A 23,152-nucleotide genomic window follows, 5' to 3' on the forward strand; every position below is an offset into this window, starting at 1 on the left:
AAGTCAGCCATGTGTGCCAGGGTCCCAGTACGTAACACATCGCTGTCCTCACTAGGAGGATGACTTTCAGGATCCTCCTTCTCCTCTTCATCGCATACACGCAGAACAGATGAGAGGGTACCGTCTGCAGTGTGGCTAGCTGTCTCTTCCCCTCCTCCTCCTTCTCCTCCCCCTACCCCCCGTCCTCCTCCAAAACGCACTGAGATATAGACATGAGGATGGTCTGGCTATCAAGTGACATACTGTCATCCCCCATCTCCTGTTCCAACTGCAAAGCGTCGGCCTTTAAGCTTAGCAGCGAACTTCTCAGCAGGCAAAGCAATGGGATGGTAACGTTAATGATTGCCGCATCGCTGCTCACCATCTGGGTAGACTCCTCAAAGTTTCCGAGGACCTAGCAGATACCTGCCATCCATGCCTACTCCTCAGTAAAGAATTGCGGAGGCTGACTACCACTCTGCCGTCCAAGTTGCAGCTGGTATTCCACTATTGCTCTACGCTACTCGTACATGTCGTACGAAGGACCGTTGGGGTTCTTGCACAGAGGATCAGGAGTCCTGTAAAACTTTCCCTATATGGGCAGCTCTGCCCCTAAACTCTGCGTAATACACTGCACACACAAAACGGTATAACTGAACTACTTTGCAGTAGACTAGGAAATTTTAGAGTGCAGTTCCACAATGAGAGCTCGTTGTACGGCACTGCAGGCTGAGAACGCTATTACTGAAACGCTGGGAACAGGCCTAGATGCGTAATACAAAAGTTGGTGCACTACTACTCCCAACCAGCCACAACTGTAAAGCACACGGTGAGATGTCCTAAGAAGGACCATTGGGTTCCTGTACGGAGGATCATTACTGTATATCTTTCCCTATAGAAGCAGCTCTCTCCCTAAATTCTGCGTTATGCACTGCAGGCTGAGAACGCTATAACTGCAAGGCTGGGAACAGGCCTAGATGTGTAATACAAAAATTGATGCACTACTGCTCCCAGCCAGCCACAACTATAATTCACATGGTCAGATGTAGCCCTAAGAAGGAGCGTTGGGGTTCTTGTACGGAGGATCAGGAGTCCTGTAAAACTTTCCCTATATAAGCAGCTCTGTCCCTAAACTCTGTGTAATACACTGCAGACTGAGAACGCTATAGCTGAAATGGCCTGCACAGCCCGAGATGCTTAAAAAAAACAAATTGGTGCACTACTGCTCCCAGCCAGCCACAACTATAATGCACACGATGAGGAGTAGCCCTAAGAAGGATTGTTGGGGTTCTTGAAGACAGCATCCTACACTAACACTTTCCCTGTATAAGCAGCAGCACTTTCCCTAATCTCTGCCAGCATACGTCTGAGGCGAGCCGCGGGCGGGACCAGTTTAAGTACTCGGCGGTCACCTGATCTCGCCAGCCACTCACTGCTGTTGGCGGGCAGAGGGCTGGCATGTCACAGCATGGAGAAGTAATGCCTTCCCCGCATGTCTATTGGCTAGAAAATGGCGCATAACATGTGGGGAAGGAAATGCAATTGACTCGAGTACGGCGTGGTGCTCGTCTCGAGTAACGAGCATCTCGAGTACCCTAATACTCAAACGACCATCAAGCTCGGCTGAGTGTGCTCGCTCATCTCTAGTTATTCATTTAATGCTTATACGTATCTTAATGGGTATTCCGGAATATATGTATGTTCGTTCAACAGCTAGATTTTAAATTATTCAGTAAAAGTTATATTTTAGTTAGATAGTCCAATCAGTGAATTGATACTTCTTTTCTTTGCAATTTAATAGCACTCAGGAAAATATGAATTGCAATATACAAATGCGTTAAAAATTGATATTTTTTTCCAAAAAATTCAATAAACCTAAGCAAGATCTCTATGATTATAAGAGACAAGATATTTTCCCATGGGAATACCATTGTAAAGCTAAACCTGAAAAACACCATTGCCCTAGAAGCAAAATCCAACATCCAGAGACAAGTCCCCTTTATGGTCAGGTAAAACAGTCACCATAATTAATCGTTTAAAAATGAGACCGAGAGGAGATGCCATCCCCAGACAGGGAGTTCAGGCTAACATAGTGCTCCAAAACCCTCATCAATATTCCAACACGGTTATCCCTAGACATACAAATTTACCAATCTGTTAATGAAATCATTAACAGACAGTCTTATACAGTCCTATAATTCCAACAATAAATGGTGTAACCTAAGCACACAAACAATACCACAACTGATATCGGATACACCAACAGTTCCCAAAAATCCTACCTTTTATACGTCTCCCTCTGCATTTCGGTCATTATCCCGTACATCCACTTCACCTCCGATGGATATAGTCACACTCAGGCCATAAGTCTCTTATGCTCTTCTTCCCCACTCATTATATATACATATTTATCTACGTGTTATATATAATATATATTATATAACTAATTACCATCTGTTTACCAAGCAGACTAATATATGTAACTCTGCATATGCTATATACTAAATGCACATCCTTGTGAGAAAAGTCCAGTCCACTAGCTCATCTTTCACCCTCTCTCCTCCCTGGGGATGGGGGTGGTGTTTAGGTGCCATTCACTCTCAAAGAGAAAAGAGAGTCGATTGTTTCTTCTTATCTGGTGGGGGCTACTAGGAGATGTAACTTTGATGACCAGACTAAGTTAAACTTGCACAATCCAGGAAGACACAGAAAAGCACAAGATCGAGTAAAATTAGTATTATTACTTCTCTCTCAGCTGTATGTAACCTCAATGAGTTGTTCTGCCAACAAAATGTTCCTCACCAAATCGAAAGTGAAGATGTCAGTTTATCTTGGAAATTTTCTACGTAATTTAGCTACTTTCTTAATGTACAGCATCACGTTCTTAAAGGGCTGTGCTATCAGAACAACCTATTTCCATATGCCCTGTTACTGTCATAGAGAAAACTCCCATCCAACACCCCCTCAATCAACCAGGGATGAAAGCCCCTAGAAAGATCGGTTCAAGCTCCCAAGGTCTTACAATGAACATTTAAAGGGGTTTTTCAGGCACATCCTCAGAATAGATCATCAATAGTGGTTATGCATGAAAAACCCTTTAATTTGAATGTAAGCAAGAAATACTGAGGAGGCTATACTGAGCCCAGTATTTGCAATGTTGGGCTTAGTGTAATTTCCGCTGGCACAGGGTGCCCACCTCTTCATGCATTCAGTGCATTCCAGCCACTCTGTGCATCCTTTCAAAAATGCTGGACAGGTCGAATGTGGCGTAAATTACTGGTATGATTTCTGCTAGTTTTTGGTGTAAATCATCCATAAATCTGTCGGTCTGGACAGCCACACCCCCTTCCAACAAGCTCTGTCCAGTTTACTAAAGAAATAGGCAACATTTTTTGCAATTAGCAACATTTTTATTACAGAAACTAGTTGAAAAGCTTTTGGTAATGTGGGCCAGTATATTCTCCATGAGGTGGCTGCTACATATTTCAGCTGCCAGACCTCTATGGCGATCACTGTTATGGCTGTATGAACATGTAATACAAACTCTTCTTTGTTTCATTAACTTTTAATTACATTTCAAAGACAGAAGACAGGGATGTGTTGTTATGAGAACTGGAGACAAAGCTGGATTATGGGATGTTATAGAGTGTGAAGAGAAAGCCAAGTATGTGTGCAAGAAGTGGGCAGAAGGAGTGACGCCACCACCGATCCCAACACCAACGGCAGAACCAACGTGTCCGACTGATTGGACTTCATTAGATCGTGCATGTTTCAAGGTAAGAAAAACTGTCATGGTGGGAATTCAGTTCTGAATTCATGCTGCATCTTCATGTCTATTGAATGATGGTTTGCTGTCTTCCAGTTTTAGTTGGACGTACACATCCATGTTAGACAGCCCAATGTACAGATGTGTCTTTTCTTACCTTTCCTCTTGGCTCAAGACGTCTCGAGTTCTGTGGTGCGATATTACCAGCTTTAAAAATAAAAACTGCGTTTCTTATCTTTTCTCCTGGGAAAAGGCCTCCATCACACAGGCATTAGCGGAAACACATCGTTTTTTTAACGCTGCATTTACTGCAGTTTTAGCAGTGCTGGCATACATTTTGACAGCGTTTTCGCTGCATTTTCTGCACAGCTGAAAAAACAGCCAAGAAAGCTGAAAAGAAAAAAAGGAATACTCACCTAGCTGGCACCATCTGGGTCCCTGCCGCTGCTCTCCAGGAGCTTCAGGCAGGTTGCTAGGCACTTGTCAGTGCTGACAGACTATCTATTGGTGGTGATGGGGATTGAAATCCTGCCTCCAGTAAGAGACTACTCTGATTGGCTCTGAGCGCTGGCTCAACCAATCAGGGTTGGCATTCGATGAACCCATCACAGCCATTCAGTGAATAGCTGTGATTGGTGCACCTAGCTCCAGCTCTGATTAGCTGCGCTGGTGCTCCTAAACCAATCAGAGCAATCTCTTGCCGGAGATGTTGATTTTAATCCTGGTCACCAGCGACAGATGGCCTGTCAGTGCTGACAAGTGCCTGGCAGCCTGCCCGAAGAGTGCTGCCAGAAATGAGGTACTAAGTTGTGTCACATTTTCAGCAGCGCTGAAACCACTGCCCATTCATTTCAATGGCCAACGCACAGCTGAAATCGGCCAAAGATAGAACCTACATCTATGTCAAAGTGCAGCCTTTTGATGCTTGTGTGAACAGCCCCATTGAAATGAATGGGAGCGTTGTACAGAGTTTAGCGCAGCGCTGAAAAGGCAGCGCTTAACGCTGTACAAAAACGTGTGTGAGGGAGGCCTTACTCTGATGGAAGATGAAATGAAAGACACATCTGTATATGTTGGCATGCCTATGGACTTTACTGGCCAAAACATAAGCCAAAAGAGTCCTTTTCATATATGATTGGCTACTATACTTTCTTTTAAAGAGGATCTGTAATGTCCTCATGTCAGTGGGGCTCGGCTGCATACTGTTGCTCTGTAGCCATGGCCCCGGTGACTCCAACGATGTCTTTTTTTTCTTCATACAACACACTAGAAAAAACACATCCAAAAAATAGAGCACACCACAATATCGCAGAGGTGCAAAAAACAACACAAAATACTCCATTATATAATAAAGTCATTGGTCACAGTTTAAAAGCAGTTAAAAACTGTTGTAAAAGCTTTAGTTAATGTGGACCATGCTCCGGCTCAGCATACAAAAATGAGTCACTACACCGACTCAAGTATACCACACGAATTAGGGGTAGAAGCAATTGAGTGGTTCATAAACAATGACCCACTCATGTCACAGTCTCAAAAAAAGCATTTATTAAAATTCATAATCTTTGCATTAAAAAACAATTATTTTTCTTTTTAAAAAAATGTTTTTTTCCAGACAACCGGAACAGCGATGGGGAGCAAATTCGCTCCGACATTCGCTAATCTATATATGGGACAATTCGAGGCCGAAAAATTCAAAAATAATAATATAGTATACCATGGTCGTTACATTGACGACATACTAATAATCTGGAAAGGTTCAAAACTAGAACTAGAAAATTTCATCATTAATATCAATAAAAACGAAAAAAAAATCTAAAATTCACGTCCACCATTAACAATAAAGAAATCATTTTCTTAGATTTAGTTTTATACATTAAAAATAATATCATAAAGGGGGCGAGGCCTGACCGAGGACGGTGGCAGTCGCAAGCTTTTGAGCTCCGCTCCGTCCGTCACCTCCAAAGCAACTTTAAAAGCTTCAGCGGGTCCCTTCACCTCCCCGGAGACGCGCTGCTTACCTTGGCAACCAGCTATGACCCGGCGCAGGACGGCGAAAGCGTCCCCGGTCCCGGTGACAGATTTTTTCTCCGCTCGGAGCGGCAGAAAGACTCCGGCAGCGGCGCGCTTCTCTTCTAAAAGCACTTCTCGGGACTCTGCAGACGATCCGGCTCCTCACCGAGAGACACCGTCAGGGAGCTCCAGCTTCTGCCGAGGCGATGCACGCCGATCCTTAAGCCTGGGAGAGGTGAGTGACAAACCTACGGGCACTACACACAACACCTCCCTCCCAGCTAAAATGGCGCCTGGCCACATGTCAGCCCCTGGGGACAATCTCTCCCCATCTGCAAGCCCGGAAAAAAGAAGGCAGAGAATGGAGGAGGCAATCAACACCTCTCTGCCTCCGTCCAACAATGCAGAGCTTCTTGATATGGTCCCCACTTCAGACCAGCCTGCAACACAGGCTTTTATTAAAGAGATGATGCTTGCCCTTAGAAGCACCATGAGGGAGGACTTACATACGTTCTCAGCATCCTTTAACTCTGCTATAGTGGAAATAGAAGAGAGGACATCCCATATAGAGAATAAAATGGGAGAGCTGACCAAGTCCCATAACACTCTAATCGATGCCCACTACACTTTGGAGGAAGAAGTAGATCAGATCAAAGTTAAAATGGCGGATCTGGAAGACCGCAACCGACGTAACAACGTTAAATTTAGGGGCATCCCCGAAAAAATCAGCCCAGCAGACTTGAAGGATTTTCTTACACAGTTAATGAAAAATCTCCTTCCCTCAACTCCTGTTCAAGAATTGATCATTGACAGGGCACACCGTCTGCAGAAATCAAAATTCCTTTACGAAAATATTCCTCGTGATTGCGCGGATTCATTTTTTTCACGTTAAAGAGGCGTTGATGTTCGCATCCCGCAAAATGCCTGACCTTCCTCCGCAGTTTTCAAATATTAAGCTATTTGTGGACTTATCCGCGGCCACCATACAATCAAGAAAAGCCTTTTCTCGCGTCACTACTACTCTTAGGAGGGAGAAAATCCCATATAGGTGGGGTTTCCCCACAAAGCTCATCCTCCATAGAGAAGGCGCCACGCATATCTTCAATAAACCGGAGGAGGGTGAGAGGTCCCTAGTCTCTTGGGGTCTCCAAATTAATGAAGAAACCCACGACAAATCTTCTAACCAACGCTCACATGAGCCGTCTGAAGAAAACCTGCACCCCCATCCACCCCGCTGAACTTAGTTGTTCTTTTCTTTAAACCTGGAGGTTGAATTTCCTTCCAAGTCGGGAGAACTTTTATTCCCCCCAATCCTCTACAGGACTACATCCCTGTACAAAACAGCCATTACCACCTTGCTGTTTTTCTTTTTTTTTTTAAAGGTTTATCAACGTATGCCTAATCTTACTGCTAAAAAAATGTTTTCTGGCCATCTGTTCCGGTGTTATGTGCCAGACTTTCTTGACATGAATGTTTGTGTTTTCACTCCCTTTTGTGATAGGTCATTGGTCGACAATCTTCTGGGTCTCCACAAAACCTTTGCGCTACTCCCCCCTGTAATATGGCGATAAAAATATGTTCTTTAAATGTAAAAGGGCTGAACTCCCCTTTTAAGAGGTCTGCAGCCTGGAGAGACGCGCTTCGAGAGAATGTTGACATTATGTGTCTACAAGAATCACATCTCACTCTCGCGTCGCGCCATCTCTTCACACATAAAAAATTCTCAAAAATCTTTTTCTCTTGCGCTCAGGAGAAGAGAGCGGGGACTATAATTGCAATTAAAGACTCAATTGGTACCACAATTACTGAACAAATAATCGACCCGAGAGGTAGATTTATAATCCTAGTGGGCCTTTTCAATGGCGCCCCACTAACCCTAGTTAACCTCTATGCTCCGAACTCCTCACAGATCTCCTTCTTAAATAAGATTGTTAAAAAAATACGCAAAGTTCAAAAAGGCAAAATCATAATATGCGATGATTTTAACGTTGTTCCCGATAAGAAGCTTGACTCCACCAGCATATCTAATAGAACTTCCCCCATGCTCTCAAATTGGCTCCAAAAACAGGCGCTCTTGGATTCCTATAGGTGCCTTAATTCAACGTCTAAAGAATATACTTACTATTCCCCTCGCCACAGATCCTTTTCAAGGATCGATCTATTCTTGACAGATAAATGGACCCTCCCGAGCGTTAGGAGTGCAGATATTGGTAAAACCACGTGGTCAGACCACGCCCCTGTATTTCTTTCGCTAGTGATAGCAAGTTCTCCCCCGACTTTGGGTTCCTGGAGAATCAATACCCCCCTGATGAGACTCCCCGAACATAAAAAGTCCATCAAAGAAGCACTGAGTGAGTACTTCTCACTTAATGTCAATCCAGATGTGAATGTCTTCTCCACGTGGTGCGCTCACAAGGCGTACATAAGGGGGATATTAATTAAAATTAGCTCCCACTACAAGAAAAAGAAACAACTCCATATCAATAACATTCTGGAGCAAATTGCAAAGACAGAGCACAATATTCAGGCTTCCCCTTCTATCGAGCTGCATAGAGAACTTATGTCCCTCCGCCATAGTCTCCGTCAGGAATTGATTGGGGATTATGTTAAAACCTTAAACTCCTCCAAGATGAATTATTACACGGCCTTCAATAAACCCTCCAGACTGATGGCCAGGATAATTAAGCAATGGCAGGCTCCAACTAAAATCCCATTCCTGTTCAAACAAGATGGATCAAATACTAAAATTTCTCACCCCCAAGCTATTGCGGATGAGTTTAGTCTTTATTCTAAACTATACAACTTAAACAAAGACGGCTCCACCCATCAACCGGACATTCAACAAATCAACAAATTCCTGGAGGGGATCAGTCTCCCCACCATTGGAGAGGATCACCTGAAATTATTGAACTCCCCGGTCTCCCTCCTGGAGATATTAGATACAATAAAATCTTTAAAAGCACACAAGGCCCCAGGTCCGGACGGCTTTCCCAATGAATACTATAAGGACTTTGCTCCGGATCTGGCGCCTTGTATGGTGGATACATTTAATAAAGCAATTTCTACGGGCTCTCTTCCGAAAGAGATGCTAAATGCCACTATAGTGACAATCCCCAAACAGGGAAAGCCCTCGTCCTCCCCTGCAAATTTTCGGCCTATTTCCCTCCTCAATTGTGACACTAAGATTTACTCTAAGCTGCTTGCCCAACGCCTGTTAAAAATTCTGCCACAGATAATCCACGGAGATCAGGTGGGCTTTACTAGGGGGAGACAGGCGTCGGATGGCACCAGAAGGGTCCTCAACTTAGTCGCAGTGGCGGAGGCGAACCGTACCCCAGCTATACTATTGGCTTTAGACGCTGAGAAAGCCTTTGACAGGCTTCACTGGGGGTTCGCCTTCGCCACCCTAGAGAAATTTCGATTCCAGGGAAACATTCTTGGAGCCATCCATCTGAATAGAAAGCAGGGAGGCCTGGGGGTGCCAAATTTGTGGTCCTACCTGCAAGCATCCAATATTAATCAATCCAAACTCTGGTTGAAACCAGAACCGGGACCAAGCTGGCTACAAATTGAGACTCACTTGAACGGTGGTAGATCTCTCCGCTCTCTTCTCCTGGCGTCCCTGCTAGCCTCGTCGTCCCCATCTGTGCTCCCAATCTATAGCTCTCGGAGTATTTCTCCTACTATGCAGGCCTCACTAAACTGATGGAGGTGGTGGGCCCAGAGACCCAATAACCGGGGGGGGGGGGGAATAATAGATCACATACCTATCTCTACTCTGGAATACTTTGTCCCCAACTTACATTTGGAGAGTTGGATGGAGAGAGGAATTTCAAACATAGATGATATTCTCGCGGGTCGGGGCGTGGCCTCGTTCCAGGATCTGAGAGAAAGGTTTGACCTCCCCGCGAGAGAATTCTTTAGATACCTCCAAATCAGATCTCTACTTCAAACCACAAAAATAGCCAGTGTGAGACTGGCGGCTGTCCTTTTGAGAGTCTTTAATAACCCCGGCCCAACATCTCGCTCCCTAGTTAGGGTCTGCTACGACTCTCTCTCAGGTGACATGAGAGATTCGAAACGGGTACATATCCTCAACTGGAAGAGGGACCTGGGGAAAAGGTTCCCACCAGATAGATGGATCGCGGCCTTTACGTGGGCCAATAGAGCAACCATTAACGCAAACATTTTGGAAGTACATACAAAAGTACTGACAAGGTGGTACCTCACCCCAGTGATACTGGCGAGAGCATTCCCTGACTCGGGCGATAGCTGCTGGAGACACTGCAGCCACAAGGGCAGCATTCTCCACTTATTTTGGAGCTGCCCAAAGCTCTCACAATTCTGGGACGATGTCTTTTCTTTTCTGAGAGTGATCACAGGACTGTACATCCCCAGATCCCCTGAATTAGCTATTCTATTAATTGACAACGGCCACTTGCCACATTCGATAAAGGGTTTGGTGGGACATATCCTTCTCACTGCCAAACTTTTGGTTTCAAGGAGATGGAGGGCGGCTGGGTCTCCTACTATTTCAGACTTAAAGCAGACAATATCTGACCATAACACATATGAAAAATTGTTTGCCCTAAAGAATAGGGAATATGCTAAATACTGTAAAAAGTGGAACCCATGGATACAAAGTAGCTTGACCTAAATATCAGATATTCGATTAATGACTGATTGTTTTTTTTCCTCCCTTCCTCCCCCCCCTCTCCCCCCCATCCACCCCCCCCCCCCCCCCCCTTCCCTCCCTAACCTACCTCTAGTTTACTATTTGTTAGTAGTTTAAATAAATAGAGGAAATATATAATGTTTACCGCACTCTATTTTTCAGCAGAACTATCTTATGCTCTGTTATATAATTGACATACTCTTCCCATAAGCTACAGCTACGGACTTTACTGTGACTCTGGATAAAGGGAAGTTGTTTATATCTGTTTGTTTTGTCAACAATTCTATAAGCCATGTAATATGTATGCTCACATAGACAATTACTTCATGTTATATTTGTAACAGTTTTAAAAGAAAACTAATAAAGAACAAATTGAGAAAAAAAAAAATAATATCATAAATACAAAAACTCATTTTAAAAAGGTAAACAAAAACAGTTATCTACAATACAACAGCTGCCACCACAAAAAATGGAAAAACAACATACCTTACAGTCAATTACGACGAGTTTACAGAAACTGCAGTGAAAAAGATATCTTTGAAAATCAAGCAAAAAACATAATTCACCGTTTTGAAAACAAAATTACCCAAAGCAATTACTAAAAGATGCTTATCAAAAAACCAAAAAAAATCGAAAAAACAATAAACAAAATAAACACAAAACAAAACACCTACAGCAATAATATTTTTATTACAAAATTTAGTACAGACCACAATTACATAAAAAAAACATCATACAAAAAAACTGGTCCCTTTTAAAAAATGACCCCTACCTTGGTAAAACACTAGAAAAAAAACCCTAGAATTATTTTTAGAAAAAATAGAACGATAGGTAATAGTTTAGCTCCATCAAATCCTCTAAATAAAAAAGAAAAAAAACAATCCATTTAAAGAGAAAAATAAAACAATAACAGGTGGTTTCAAATGTAACAGCAAGAAATGTAAATGTTGTACACATATATGTCATAAACAAAACTATGTACAAAAAGGTGAGGAAAAAATAGAAATAAAAGAAAAAATGGCATGTAAAAGTAAAAATATCATCTATCTATTAGAATGCCCGTGCGGCTTCCGGTATGTTGGAAGAACAACTAATAGCCTGAATATAAGGATTAGAGATGAGCGAGCACCAAAATGCTCGGGTGCTCGTTACTCGGGACGAACTTTTCGCGATGCTCGAGGGTTTGTTTCGAGTAACGAACCCCATTGAAGTCAATGGGCGACCCGAGCATTTTTGTATTTCGCCGATGCTCGCTAAGGTTTCCTTGTGTGAAAATCTGGGCAATTCAAGAAAGTGATGGGAACGACACAGCAACGGATAGGGCAGGCGAGGGGCTACATGTTGGGCTGCATCTCAAGTTCACAGGTCCCACTATTAAGCCACAATAGCGGCAAGAGTGGGCCCCCCCCTCCCAAAAACTTTTACTTCTGAAAAGCCCTCATTAGCATGGCATACCTTAGCTAAGCACCACACTACCTCCAACAAAGCACAATCACTGCCTGCATGACACTCCACTGCCACTTCTCCTGGGTTACATGCTGCCCAACCGCCCCCCCCTCCCCCCCACAGCGCACACCAAAGTGTCCCTGCGCAGCCTTCAGCTGCCGTAATGCCTCACCACCCTCATGTCTATTTAGAAGTGCGTCTGCCATGAGGAGGAACCGCAGGCACACACTGCAGAGGTTGGCATGGCTAGGCAGCGACCCTCTTTAAAAGTGGCGGGGCGATAGCCCACAATGCTGTACAGAAGCAATAAGAAATAGAATCCTGTGCCACCGCCATCAGGAGCTGCACACGTGGGCATAGCAATGGGGAACCTATGTGTCACACACTATTCATTCTGTCAAGGTGTCTCTGCATGCCCCAGTCAGACTGGTAATATGTACCTTAACAGTAACCGCATTGGTGGTAATGTGGTGGTGACTGCGGACCTAGTAGCGCGGTTTTATTTTGTTGGTTTTCGGAATTTGGCCAGGATTAAATGGGCCGTGGCGGGGGGATGGTGGGGGGTCTCTCTTGTAGTGTCGGTAAAGGTGAAATTCTTGGACTGCCACCAGACGAACCAATGCAAAGGCATTTGCCAAGAATGTTTGTTTTCCCTGTTGGAGGAGGAGGGGGATGTTTTTGAGGCACTACGTGTCCTCTACACGTGTCCGTGGTTATATGCACCTTAACAGTAACCGCGTTGGTGGTAATGTGGTGGTGACTGCGGACCTAGTAGCGCGGTTTTATTTTGTTGGTTTTCGGAATGTGGCCAGGATTAAGTGGGCCGTGGCGGGGGGATGGTGGGGGGTCTCTCTTGTAGTGTTGGTAAAGGTGAAATTCTTGGACTGCCACCAGACGAACCAATGCAAAGGCATTTGCCAAGAATGTTTGTTTTCCCTGTTGGAGGAGGAGGGGGATGTTTTTGAGGCACTACGTGTCCTCTACACGTGTCCGTGGTTATATGCACCTTTACAGTAACCGCGTTGGTGGGAAATGGCCTCGCCGCCATCATGTCTTTGGGAAGCCTCTGTTTCCACACCCCAGAGACATACCATTAGCAGCAGTATAGGCAGAGCCCAGAATTCGTAACATTTCAGCCGTAGCATTAGGACAGGCCCCACTAACATATCACTAGCAGCATTATAGGGGGAGCGCAGTCTTCGTTCCATGTCAGCAATAGTAGCACTCAAGACAGGCCCCACTAACATATCACTAGCAGCATTATAGCGGGAGCACAGTCTTCGTTCCATGTCAGCAATAGTAGCACTCAAGACAGGCCCCACTAACATATCACTAGCAGCAGTATAGTGGGAGCGCAGTCTTCGTTCCATTTCAGTAGCTGCAGTATAGCCAAGGCCCAAGTTACATTTATGTAGCTAAAGTGTAGGCCAACCCCACACACACTTCTGTACCATGAGTGCAGGTGAAGAACATACAAATTGCTATGATTACACTGTAGGTGAGGGCCCCAAAAAATTGGTGTACCAACAGTACTAATGTACCTCAGAAAAATTGCCCATGCACAACCAAGATGGCAGGTGAAACCCATTAATCGCTTTGGTTAATGTGGCTTAAGTGGTAACTAGGCCTGGAGGCAGCCCAGTTTAACGAAAAATTGGTTCAAGTTAAAGTTCCAACGCTTTTAAGAGCATTGAAACGTATAAAAATTGTTTCGAAAAATTAGATGAGTGAGCCTTGTGGCCCTAAGAAAAATTGTCCGTTCAGCGTGATTACCTGAGGTTTCAGGAGGAGGAGCAGGAGGAGGAGGAGGAATATTAGACACAGATTGATGAAGCAGAAATGTCCCCGTTTTGGATGGTGAGAGAGAACGTAGCTTCCATCCGCGGGTGCATAATACGTATTGCTTACGTATCGCTGCTGTCCGCTGGTGGAGAAGAGAAGTCTGGGGAAATCCAGGCTTTGTTCATCTTGATGAGTGTTAGCCTGTCGGCACTGTCGGTTGACAGGCGGGTACGCTTATCTGTGATGATTCCCCCAGCCGTACTAAACACCCTCTCCGACAAGACGCTAGCCGCAGGACAAGCAAGCACCTCCAGGGCATACAGCGCTAGTTCAGGCCACGTGTCCAGCTTCGACACCCAGTAGTTGTAGGGGGCAGAGGCGTCACCGAGGATGGTCGTGCGATCGGCTACGTACTCCCTCACCATCCTTTTACAGTGCTCCCGCCGACTCAGCCTTGACTGGGGAGCGGTGACACAGTCTTGGTGGGGAGCCATAAAGCTGGCCAGGCCCTTAAAGACTGTTGCACTGTCTGGGATGTACATGCTGCTCGATCTCCGCACCTCCCCTGCTACCTGGCCCTCGGAACTGCGCCTTCTGCCACTAGCGCTGTCGGATGGGAATTTTACCATCAGCTTGTCCGCCAGGGTCCTGTGGTATAGCAACACTCTCGAACCCCTTTCCTCTTCGGGAATGAGACTGGGAAGGTTCTCCTTATAGCGTGGGTCGAGCAGTGTGTACACCCAGTAATCCGTAGTGGCCAGAATGCGTTGAATGCGAGGGTCACGAGAAAGGCATCCTAACATGAAGTCAGCCATGTGTGCCAGGGTACCTGTACGCAACACATGGCTGTCCGCACTAGGAAGATCACTTTCAGGATCCTCCTCCTCCTCCTCCTCCTCCTCAGGCCATACACGCTGAAAGGATGACAGGCAAGCAGCATGGGTACCGTCAGCAGTGGGCCAAGCTGTCTCTTCCCCCTCCTCCTCATCCTCCTCCTCCTCCTCCTGAACGCGCTGAGATATAGACAGGAGGGTGCTCTGACTATCCAGCGACATACTGTCTTCCCCCGGCTCTGTTTCCGAGCGCAAAGCGGCTGCCTTTATGGTTTGCAGGGAAGTTCTCAAGATGCATAGCAGAGGAATGGTGACGCTAATGATTGCAGCATCGCCGCTCACCACCTGGGTAGACTGATCAAAGTTTCGAAGGACCTGGCAGATGTCTGCCAACCAGGGCCACTCTTCTGAAAAGAATTGAGGAGGCTGACTCCCACTGCGCCGCCCATGTTGGAGTTGGTATTCCACTATAGCTCTACGCTGCTTATAGAGCCTAGCCAACATGTGGAGCGTAGAGTTCCACCGTGTGGGCACGTCGCACAGCAGTCGGTGCACTGGCAGATTAAAGCGATGTTGCAGGGTGCGCAGGGTGGCAGCGTCCGTGTGGGACTTGCGGAAATGTGCGCAGAGCCGGCGCACCTTTACGAGCAGGTCTGACAAGCGTGGGTAGCTTTTCAGAAAGCGCTGAACCACCAAATTAAAGACGTGGGCCAGGCATGGCACGTGCGTGAGGCTGCCGAGCTGCAGAGCCGCCACCAAGTTATGGCCGTTGTCACACACGACCATGCCTGGTTGGAGGCTCAGCGGCGCAAGCCAGCGGTCCGTCTGCTCTGTCAGACCCTGCAGCAATTCGTGGGCCGTGTGCCTCCTATCTCCTAAGCTGAGTAGTTTCAGCACGGCCTGCTGACGCTTGCCCACCGCTGTGCTGCCACGCCGCGCGACACCGACTGCTGGCGACGTCCTGCTGCTGCTGACACATCTAGATTGCGAGACAGAGGTTGAGGAGGAGGAGGAGGGTGCTTTAGTGGAAGAAGCATACACCGCCGCAGATACCACCACCGAGCTGTGGCCCGCAATTCTGGGGGTGGGTAGGACGTGAGCGGTCCCAGGCTCTGACTCTGTCCCAGCCTCCACTAAATTCACCCAATGTGCCGTCAGGGAGATGTAGTGGCCCTGCCTGCCTGTGCTTGTCCACGTGTCCGTAGTTAAGTGGACCTTGCCACTAACCGCATTGGTGAGGGCGCGTACAATGTTGCGGGAGACGTGGTCGTGCAGGGCTGGGACGCCACATCGGGAAAAGTAGTGGCGACTGGGAACTGAGTAGCGCGGGGCCACCGCCGCCATCATAGCTTTGAAGGACTCCGTTTCCACAACCCTATACGGCAGCATCTCAAGGCTGATAAATTTGGCTATGTGGACGGTTAACGATTGAGCGTGCGGGTGCGTGGTGGCGTACTTGCGCTTGCGCTCCAACACTTGCGCTAGCTACGGCTGGACTGTGCGGTGCGAGACATTGCTGGATGGGGCCGAGGACAGCGGAGGTGAGGGTGTGGGTGCAGGCCATGAGACGGTTGTGCCTGTGTCCTGAGAGGGAGGTTGGATCTCAGTGGCAGGTTGGGGCACACGGGGAGAGGCAGCGGTGCAAACCGGAGGCGGTGAACGGCCTTCGTCCCACCTTGTGGGGTGCTTGGCCATCATATGTCTGCGCATGCTGGTGGTGGTGAGGCTGTTGGTGGTGGCTCCCCGGCTGATCTTGGCGCGACAAAGGTTGCACACCACTGTTCGTCGGTCGTCAGGCGTCTCTGTGAAAAACTGCCAGACCTTAGAGCACCTCGGCCTCTGCAGGGTGGCATGGCGCGAGTGTGTGCTTTGGGAAACACTTGGTGGATTATTCGGTCTGGCCCTGCCTCTACCCCTGGCCACCGCACTGCCTCTTGCAACCTGCCCTGCTGATGCCCTTGCCTCCCCCCTCTGAAGACCTGTCCTGAGTAGGCGTTGCACACCAGGTGGGGTCAGTCACCTCATCATCCTGCTGCTCTTCCTCCGAATCCTCTGTGCGCTGCTCCCTTGGACTTACTGCCCTTACTACTACCTCACTGCAAGACAACTGTGTCTCATCGTCATCGTCCTCCTCACCCACAGAAAGTTCTTGAGACAGTTGGCGGAAGTCCCCAGCCTCTTCCCCCGGACCCCGGGAACTTTCGAATAGTTGGGCATCAGTGACGATAAACTCCTCTGGTGGGAGAGGAACCACTCCTGCCCAATCTAAGCAGGGGCCCGAGAACAGTTCCTGGGAGTGTTCCCGCTCCTGAGCAGGTGTCATTGTAGTGGAGTGAGGAGGCTGGGAGGAAGGAGGAGCAGCAGACAGAGGATTCGGATTTGCAGCAGTGGACGGCGCAGAACTGTGGCTGGACGATAGGTTGCTCGAAGCACTTTCTGCCATCCAGGACAGGACCTGCTCACACTGCTCATTTTCTAATAAAGGTCTCCCGCGTGGACCCATTAATTGGGCGATGAATGTGGGGACGCCAGAAACGTGCCTCTCTCCTAATCGCGCAGCAGTCGGCTGCGACACACCTGGATCAGGAGCTCGGCCTGTGCCAACACCCTCACTTGGGCCTACGCGTCCTCGGCCACGTCCACGTCCTCTAGGCTTACCCCTACCCCTCAGCATGGTGTATTACCAGTGATTTGATTTCCCAGGCAGGAAATAAATTGGCGCAAGCCTGCTGGCCAAATATAATTTCTTTTCCTTTTTAGCAAAGGGAAGACCTCACTGCGGATATTCAATGAACAAGAAGTTTAGTATCTGTGGTGTGGCCCTCAAAAAGTGTCACACAAGTATAGTGTAGCAGAGTTATTAACTCTAGCAGAGCAGGTATTTGCCAGTCAGGAAAGACAATGGCGCAAGCCTGCAGTAAACCGTAGCTGGTTGCGTCTGATTTTTGTACGTTGTCCACGCAGCACACACGTACACGGAGACCTTAGGACTGACACAGGCAGGCCAAATATAATTTATTTTCCTTTTTTGCAAAGGGAAGCACCCACTGCGTATATTCAATGAACAAGAAGTTTAATATCTGTGGTGTGGCCCTCAAAAAGTGTCACACAACTATAGTGTAGCAGAGTTATTAACTCTAGCACAGCAGGTATTTGCCAGTCAGGAAAGACAATGGCGCAAGGCTGCAGTAAACCGTAGCTGGTTGCGTCTGATTTTTGTACGTTGTCCACGCAGCACACACGTACACGGAGACCTTAGGACTGACACAGGCAGGCCAAATATAATTTTTTGTCCTTTTTAGCAAAGGGAAGGACCCACTGCGTATATTCAATGAACAATAACTGTGTTGTGGCCCTGCCTACACAATTCTGTCCCTGTAGTATCAATGGAGGGCGCAATGCTCTGCACAGACGATTTTTAGAAAAAAAAAAAATGCAACACTGCTAACAGCAGCCAGCAGAGTACTGCACACGGTTAAATTTGGCCCTAGAAAGGACCGTTGAGGTTCTTGAAGGCTACACTCACTCCTAACACTCTCCCTGCCTATACACCACTTCTGTCCCTATTGCAGGGCGCAATGCTCTGCACTGCCGATTTTGAGAAAGAAAAAAAAAAAACACTGCTAGCAGCAGCTTGCACACAGGTAGATGTGGCCCTAAGAAGGACCGTTGGGGTTCTTGAAGCCTACACTGACTCCTAACGCTCTCCCTACAGCAGCACCAGCACGATAGTACTTTCCCTCAGCTAACTCACAAGGCATGTGTGGCGAGCCGCGGGAGGGGCCGACTTTTATACTCGGGTGACATCTGATCGCCCCAGCCACTCACAGCAGGGGGGTGGTATAGGGCTTGAACGTCACAGGGGGAAGTTGTAATGCCTTCCCTGTCTTTCAATTGGCCAGAAAAGCGCGCTAACATCTCAGAGAGGAAACTGAAAGTAACCGGAACACCGCGTGGTACTCGTTACGAGTAACGAGCATCCCGAACACCCTAATATTCGCACGAATATCAAGCTCGGACGAGTACGTTCGCTCATCTCTAATAAGGATCAATCAACATCGATATAACATAAAAAGGGGGTACGAAAAACACAGTATATCTAAACATTTCCAAGAAAAACACAATAAAAACAGTGAAAAATTAAAACTAATTACTTTAGAAACCATAAAACAAAACTCAATAATGAAACTGAGAAGAAAAGAAATGTACTGGATCTACCGTCTGAACACCTTAATGCCAGAAGGATTAAATGAAATACTGGAGAAATTTTAACAAAATAAATGCACTTACATGGGAATTAGATAAAAAAAATTATAAAAAATACACAATAAAAAATAAAAAGTTTTTATGTAGAATATAGTAAAATGAATAGATAGTAATTAGAGATGAGCGAACGTACTCGTCCGAGCTTGATGCTCGGGCGAATATTAGGGTGTTCGGGATGTTCGTTATTCGTAACGAACACCACACGATGTTCGGATGTTCGGGTTACTTTAACTTTCTTCCCTGAGAAATCTTTTCTATATGCGCTCAATGGGGCCGGCGGCAGCAGCGCCAACCCCATTGAGAACATATAGAAGACAAATCCTTCTTCTCTGCCACAGCTGTAACAGCTGTGACTGAGAAGAACGATGTTTGCCCATTGAATTCAATGGAACCGGCAATACAGCCGACTCCACTGAATGCAATGGGCTGCCGGCGATCGCGGGATGAATTGTCGGAAAGGGGTTAAATATATAAGCCCTTCCCTGCAATTCATCCAGAAATGTGTAAAAATAAAAAATATATATATACTCACCTGGTGCCGGCAGACGGAGTTCAGCGCGGCAGGCTGCAGTTCTCCTGAACTGCTCTGAACAGCTGTGAGTAGTATTCAGCAGCCGGGGATTTAAAATCCCCGCCTGCTGAATAAGATGCCTCTGAATGGTCACAGCCTGACCAATCAGAGGCCAGCCCTCACTCACACCCATTCATGAATTCATGAATGGGTGAGTGAGGGCTGCTTCTGATTGGCTCAGGGGCATGTTATTCCACACTATATAAGGCAGCATATATGAAAATGTCTGTATGAACTTGAAAAAGACACATATCGTGTTGAAACGCGCTGTTTTAAAGAATAAAAAAAAAAAGATTGGTTTTCTGCCAAGGCGCGGGATAGTTTTTATTTTTTACTTTTATACTAAGTTACACCGACTCAAGGCTGAATAATAGATGCATAAACATGATACTTGCTTGGAATACCAAAGATGGCGCACCTGGTGTCACTGACAGCTGTATGCACATGCGATAATGCACATAAACCATACAAGATATATAGTCATGTCTGATATTCAAGACACAATAGCATGCCTATGCCAATTCTCCATACGTCACTACAATAATACAAGATGCTGTGTTTGAACATATAGAAACCATCACATGCACATGGGCCAGTCCCCATAGCTGCAAGCTTTCCACAACAGAAAGGCTGCAGCAGATAAGCAGGAAAACGGCAGTGAACAAGTCCGTGTCTGCATTGTGCAGATCGGGCTGCAGTTTTTGTAGCAGATTTGCTGCAGATTTTAATTTTTATATTTCAAGGATTGAGATCTGCAGTAGAGATGAGCGAACACCAAAATGTTCGGGTGTTCGTTATTCGGAACGAACTTCCCGTGATGCTCGAGGGTTCGTTTCGAACAACGAACCCCATTGAAGTCAATGGGCGACCAGAACATTTTTGTATTTCGCCGATGCTCGCTAAGGTTTTCATGTGTGAAAATCTGGGCAATTCAGGAAAGTGATGGGAACGACACAGTGACGGATAGGGCAGGCGAGGGGCTACATGGTGGGCTGCATCTCAAGTTCACAGGTCCCACTATTAAGCCACAATAGCGGCAAGAGTGCCCCCCCCCCCCACTGTCAGCATAAAGATCGTTCTCCTCTGCCACAGCTGTAACAGCTGTAGCAGAGAAGAACGATGTTTGCCCATTGAATTCAATGGAGCCAGAAAAACAACAGGTTCCACTGAATGCAATGGGCTGCCCGCGATCGCAGGATGAATGGTCGGGAAGGGGTTAAATATATAACCCCTTTCCTGCAATTCATCCAGAAATGTGTTACACTAAAAATATATACCGGCGTATAAGGCGACCGGGCGTATAAGACGACCCCCCAACTGTCACCTTATACGCCGGTAATACAGTGGAGCAAAGAATAAAAAGCATTACTCACTTTTTCAGATGATCTGCGGCGCTCCTGCAGGCTGTCGCTCCCTCCTAATCCACGGCAGAGTATTCCTTTCTGCACGAAAGGCTTGAAATCCCCGCCTCCAGAAACACAGCCAATCACAGCCAATGACAATGATGTCATTGAATGGCTGTGATTGGCTTGAAATCCCCGCCTCCAGAAACACAGCCAATCACAGCCATTCAATGACATCATTGTCATTGGCTGTGATTGGCTGAAGGCACATGTGTTTCTGGAGGCAGGGATTTAAAGCCTTTCATAGAGAAAGCTTGTCTGCCGTGGATTAGGAGGGAGTGACAGCCTGCAGGAGCGCCGCAGATCATCTGAAAAAGTGAGTAATGATTTTTATTCTTTGTTCCACTGTATTACCGGCGTATAAGGTGACAGTTGGGGGGTCGTCTTATACGCCCCGTCGCCTTATACGCCGGTATATATTTTTAGTGTAACACATTTCTGGATGAATTGCAGGAAAGGGGTTATATATTTAACCCCTTTCCGACCATTCATCCTGCGATCGCCGGCAGCCCATTGCATTCAGTGGAACCTGCTGTATTGCTGGCTCCATTGAATTCAATGGGCAAACATCGTTCTTCTCTGCTACAGCTGTTACAGCTGTGCCAGAGAAGAAGGATTTCTCTTCTATATGTTCTCAATGGGGTCAGCGCTGCTGCCGCCGGCCCCATTGAGCGCATATAGAGAAGATTTATGGCCCTAAGAAGGACCGTTGGGGTTCTTGACACCTAAAATACTCCTAACACTCTCCCTATAGCAGCTCCAACACGATAGCGCTTTCCCTAAACTCATGTCAGAATGCATCCATAGCGAGCCGCGGGAGGGGCAGATTTCAATACTCGGGTGACACCTTATCTCCCCAGCCACTCACTGCAGGGGGGTGGTATAGGGCTTAAACGTTGCAGGGGGAAGTTGTAATGCCTTCCCTGTCTTTATATTGGCCAAAAAAAAGCGCTAACGTCTCAGGGAAGAAAGTTAAATTAACCAGAACACCGCATGGTGTTCGTTACGAATAACGAACATCCCGAACACCCTAATATTCGCACGAATATCAAGCTCAGACGAACGCGTTCGCTCATCTCTAATCTGCAGCATTAATCTGCAGAATAATTAGACATGCTCTGGATTTAGAATGCTCTGCATTTAAAAGGAATGTTGGATTTCTTGTGGAAATTTTCAGCACCATGTAAAGGAGATTTTTGAAATCCCTCCACATGGCTTGTACTGGAAATGCTGCAGAATTTTCGTCCCCGTGTGAAGGCAGCGGCCTGTTCCACTCCATAGCAGGGGAGGAGAGCAGCTCTTTCTCCTCTGCACTGCCGTCCATGTGTACCGTTGATTGCTAGTGAGCGCTGATGGGAACTGCTGCTGCTCCCCCGCATCCACCAACCAGTTTCCTTCTGCTGTACCATGATAAGAGAAGAGGATAACATCTGTCAGAAGAAGCAGCGCAGCACTCCAGGTTAGAGAATGTGGGAAGTGACACAAGGTGTGGAAAGCTCTCCATTTATTTAATAAAATGCATGATCAGCTGCTCCTGATGGAGAAGAGAATGCCAAGGCCTTATAGTGGCCCTCCGTCGCCCTGTGCCATCCCCTGCACTGTCACCTAGAGTCCCTGGATGTGTTCAAAATATTTATTTTCTATTCTTCTCCGCTGAAACCTGCGAGCGTCTTATCATCCAGTGCGTCTTATAGAGCGAAAAATATGGTCATTTTTAAAGCATTTATAAAAGTATTTTTACAAGTTTTATTTGTTTTTCCAACAGCTTTACTCGACAAAAAAGTATGCTAGAAAGACCTGGCTAGATGCAAGAGACTTTTGCAGAGCTGTAGGAGGCGACTTACTCAGAATCACCAACAAGGAGGAGGAGGAGAAGTTAAAAATGTGGATGTAAGCAGTGATCTTGCTAAAAATATCATCTTATGCTATAAATATTGTAAATTACGTTAGTTGGAATGAACTTGTCAGATGCCACATGTGGTCCCGTCTGCGGGCGACGTGTCATACAGCAGACTGATAGGTAGTTTTATATTAAATTCAGTAAAACTTATAGTTAGTGATTGAATCTCCTGTTTATTGTGATCTTCGGAGTCCGGTGGGCGTCCTGCTCAATGATTGGCAGCTTTCCATGCATGCACACTCAAACTGAGAAAGCCATCAGTCATTGCGTAGGACCGCCCTGCAGACCCATAAGCCCACAGTCAGCAGCGACTTAAAGGGGTCGTCTAGGAATTAAGCAAATGACCACCATCTGTGCAGGCTGTGGAAACCCATCCGAGGATTGGCGAATGCATCTATAGACCGGAGGGGGAAGGGGTGGAGCCACAGTCATTTGTTGGTGAAATTCCACAGCATTTCTGCAACATGATTAGCACATTGAAGATTTGTTAATCGGCCTCATGCTCGTGTGTCCGTGTGGAA

At 46.6% G+C, this 23,152-nt stretch overlaps 1 protein-coding gene across 1 annotated transcript in view; it reads left to right on the forward strand.

Annotated features, from left to right (window-relative positions):
• Positions 1-23,152, forward strand: part of LOC136586588 (macrophage mannose receptor 1-like) — a 244,980-nt gene that overhangs the window by 89,682 nt on the left and 132,146 nt on the right. The window contains exons 7-8 of the mRNA XM_066584720.1: positions 3,562-3,755; positions 22,497-22,621. Of these exons, the coding sequence (XP_066440817.1) occupies positions 3,562-3,755; positions 22,497-22,621 (319 nt within the window). The remainder of the gene's footprint in view (positions 1-3,561; positions 3,756-22,496; positions 22,622-23,152) is intronic.

The sequence above is a fragment of the Eleutherodactylus coqui genome, chromosome 12 (assembly GCF_035609145.1).
Source record: "Eleutherodactylus coqui strain aEleCoq1 chromosome 12, aEleCoq1.hap1, whole genome shotgun sequence".
NCBI lineage: Eukaryota > Metazoa > Chordata > Amphibia > Anura > Eleutherodactylidae > Eleutherodactylus > Eleutherodactylus coqui.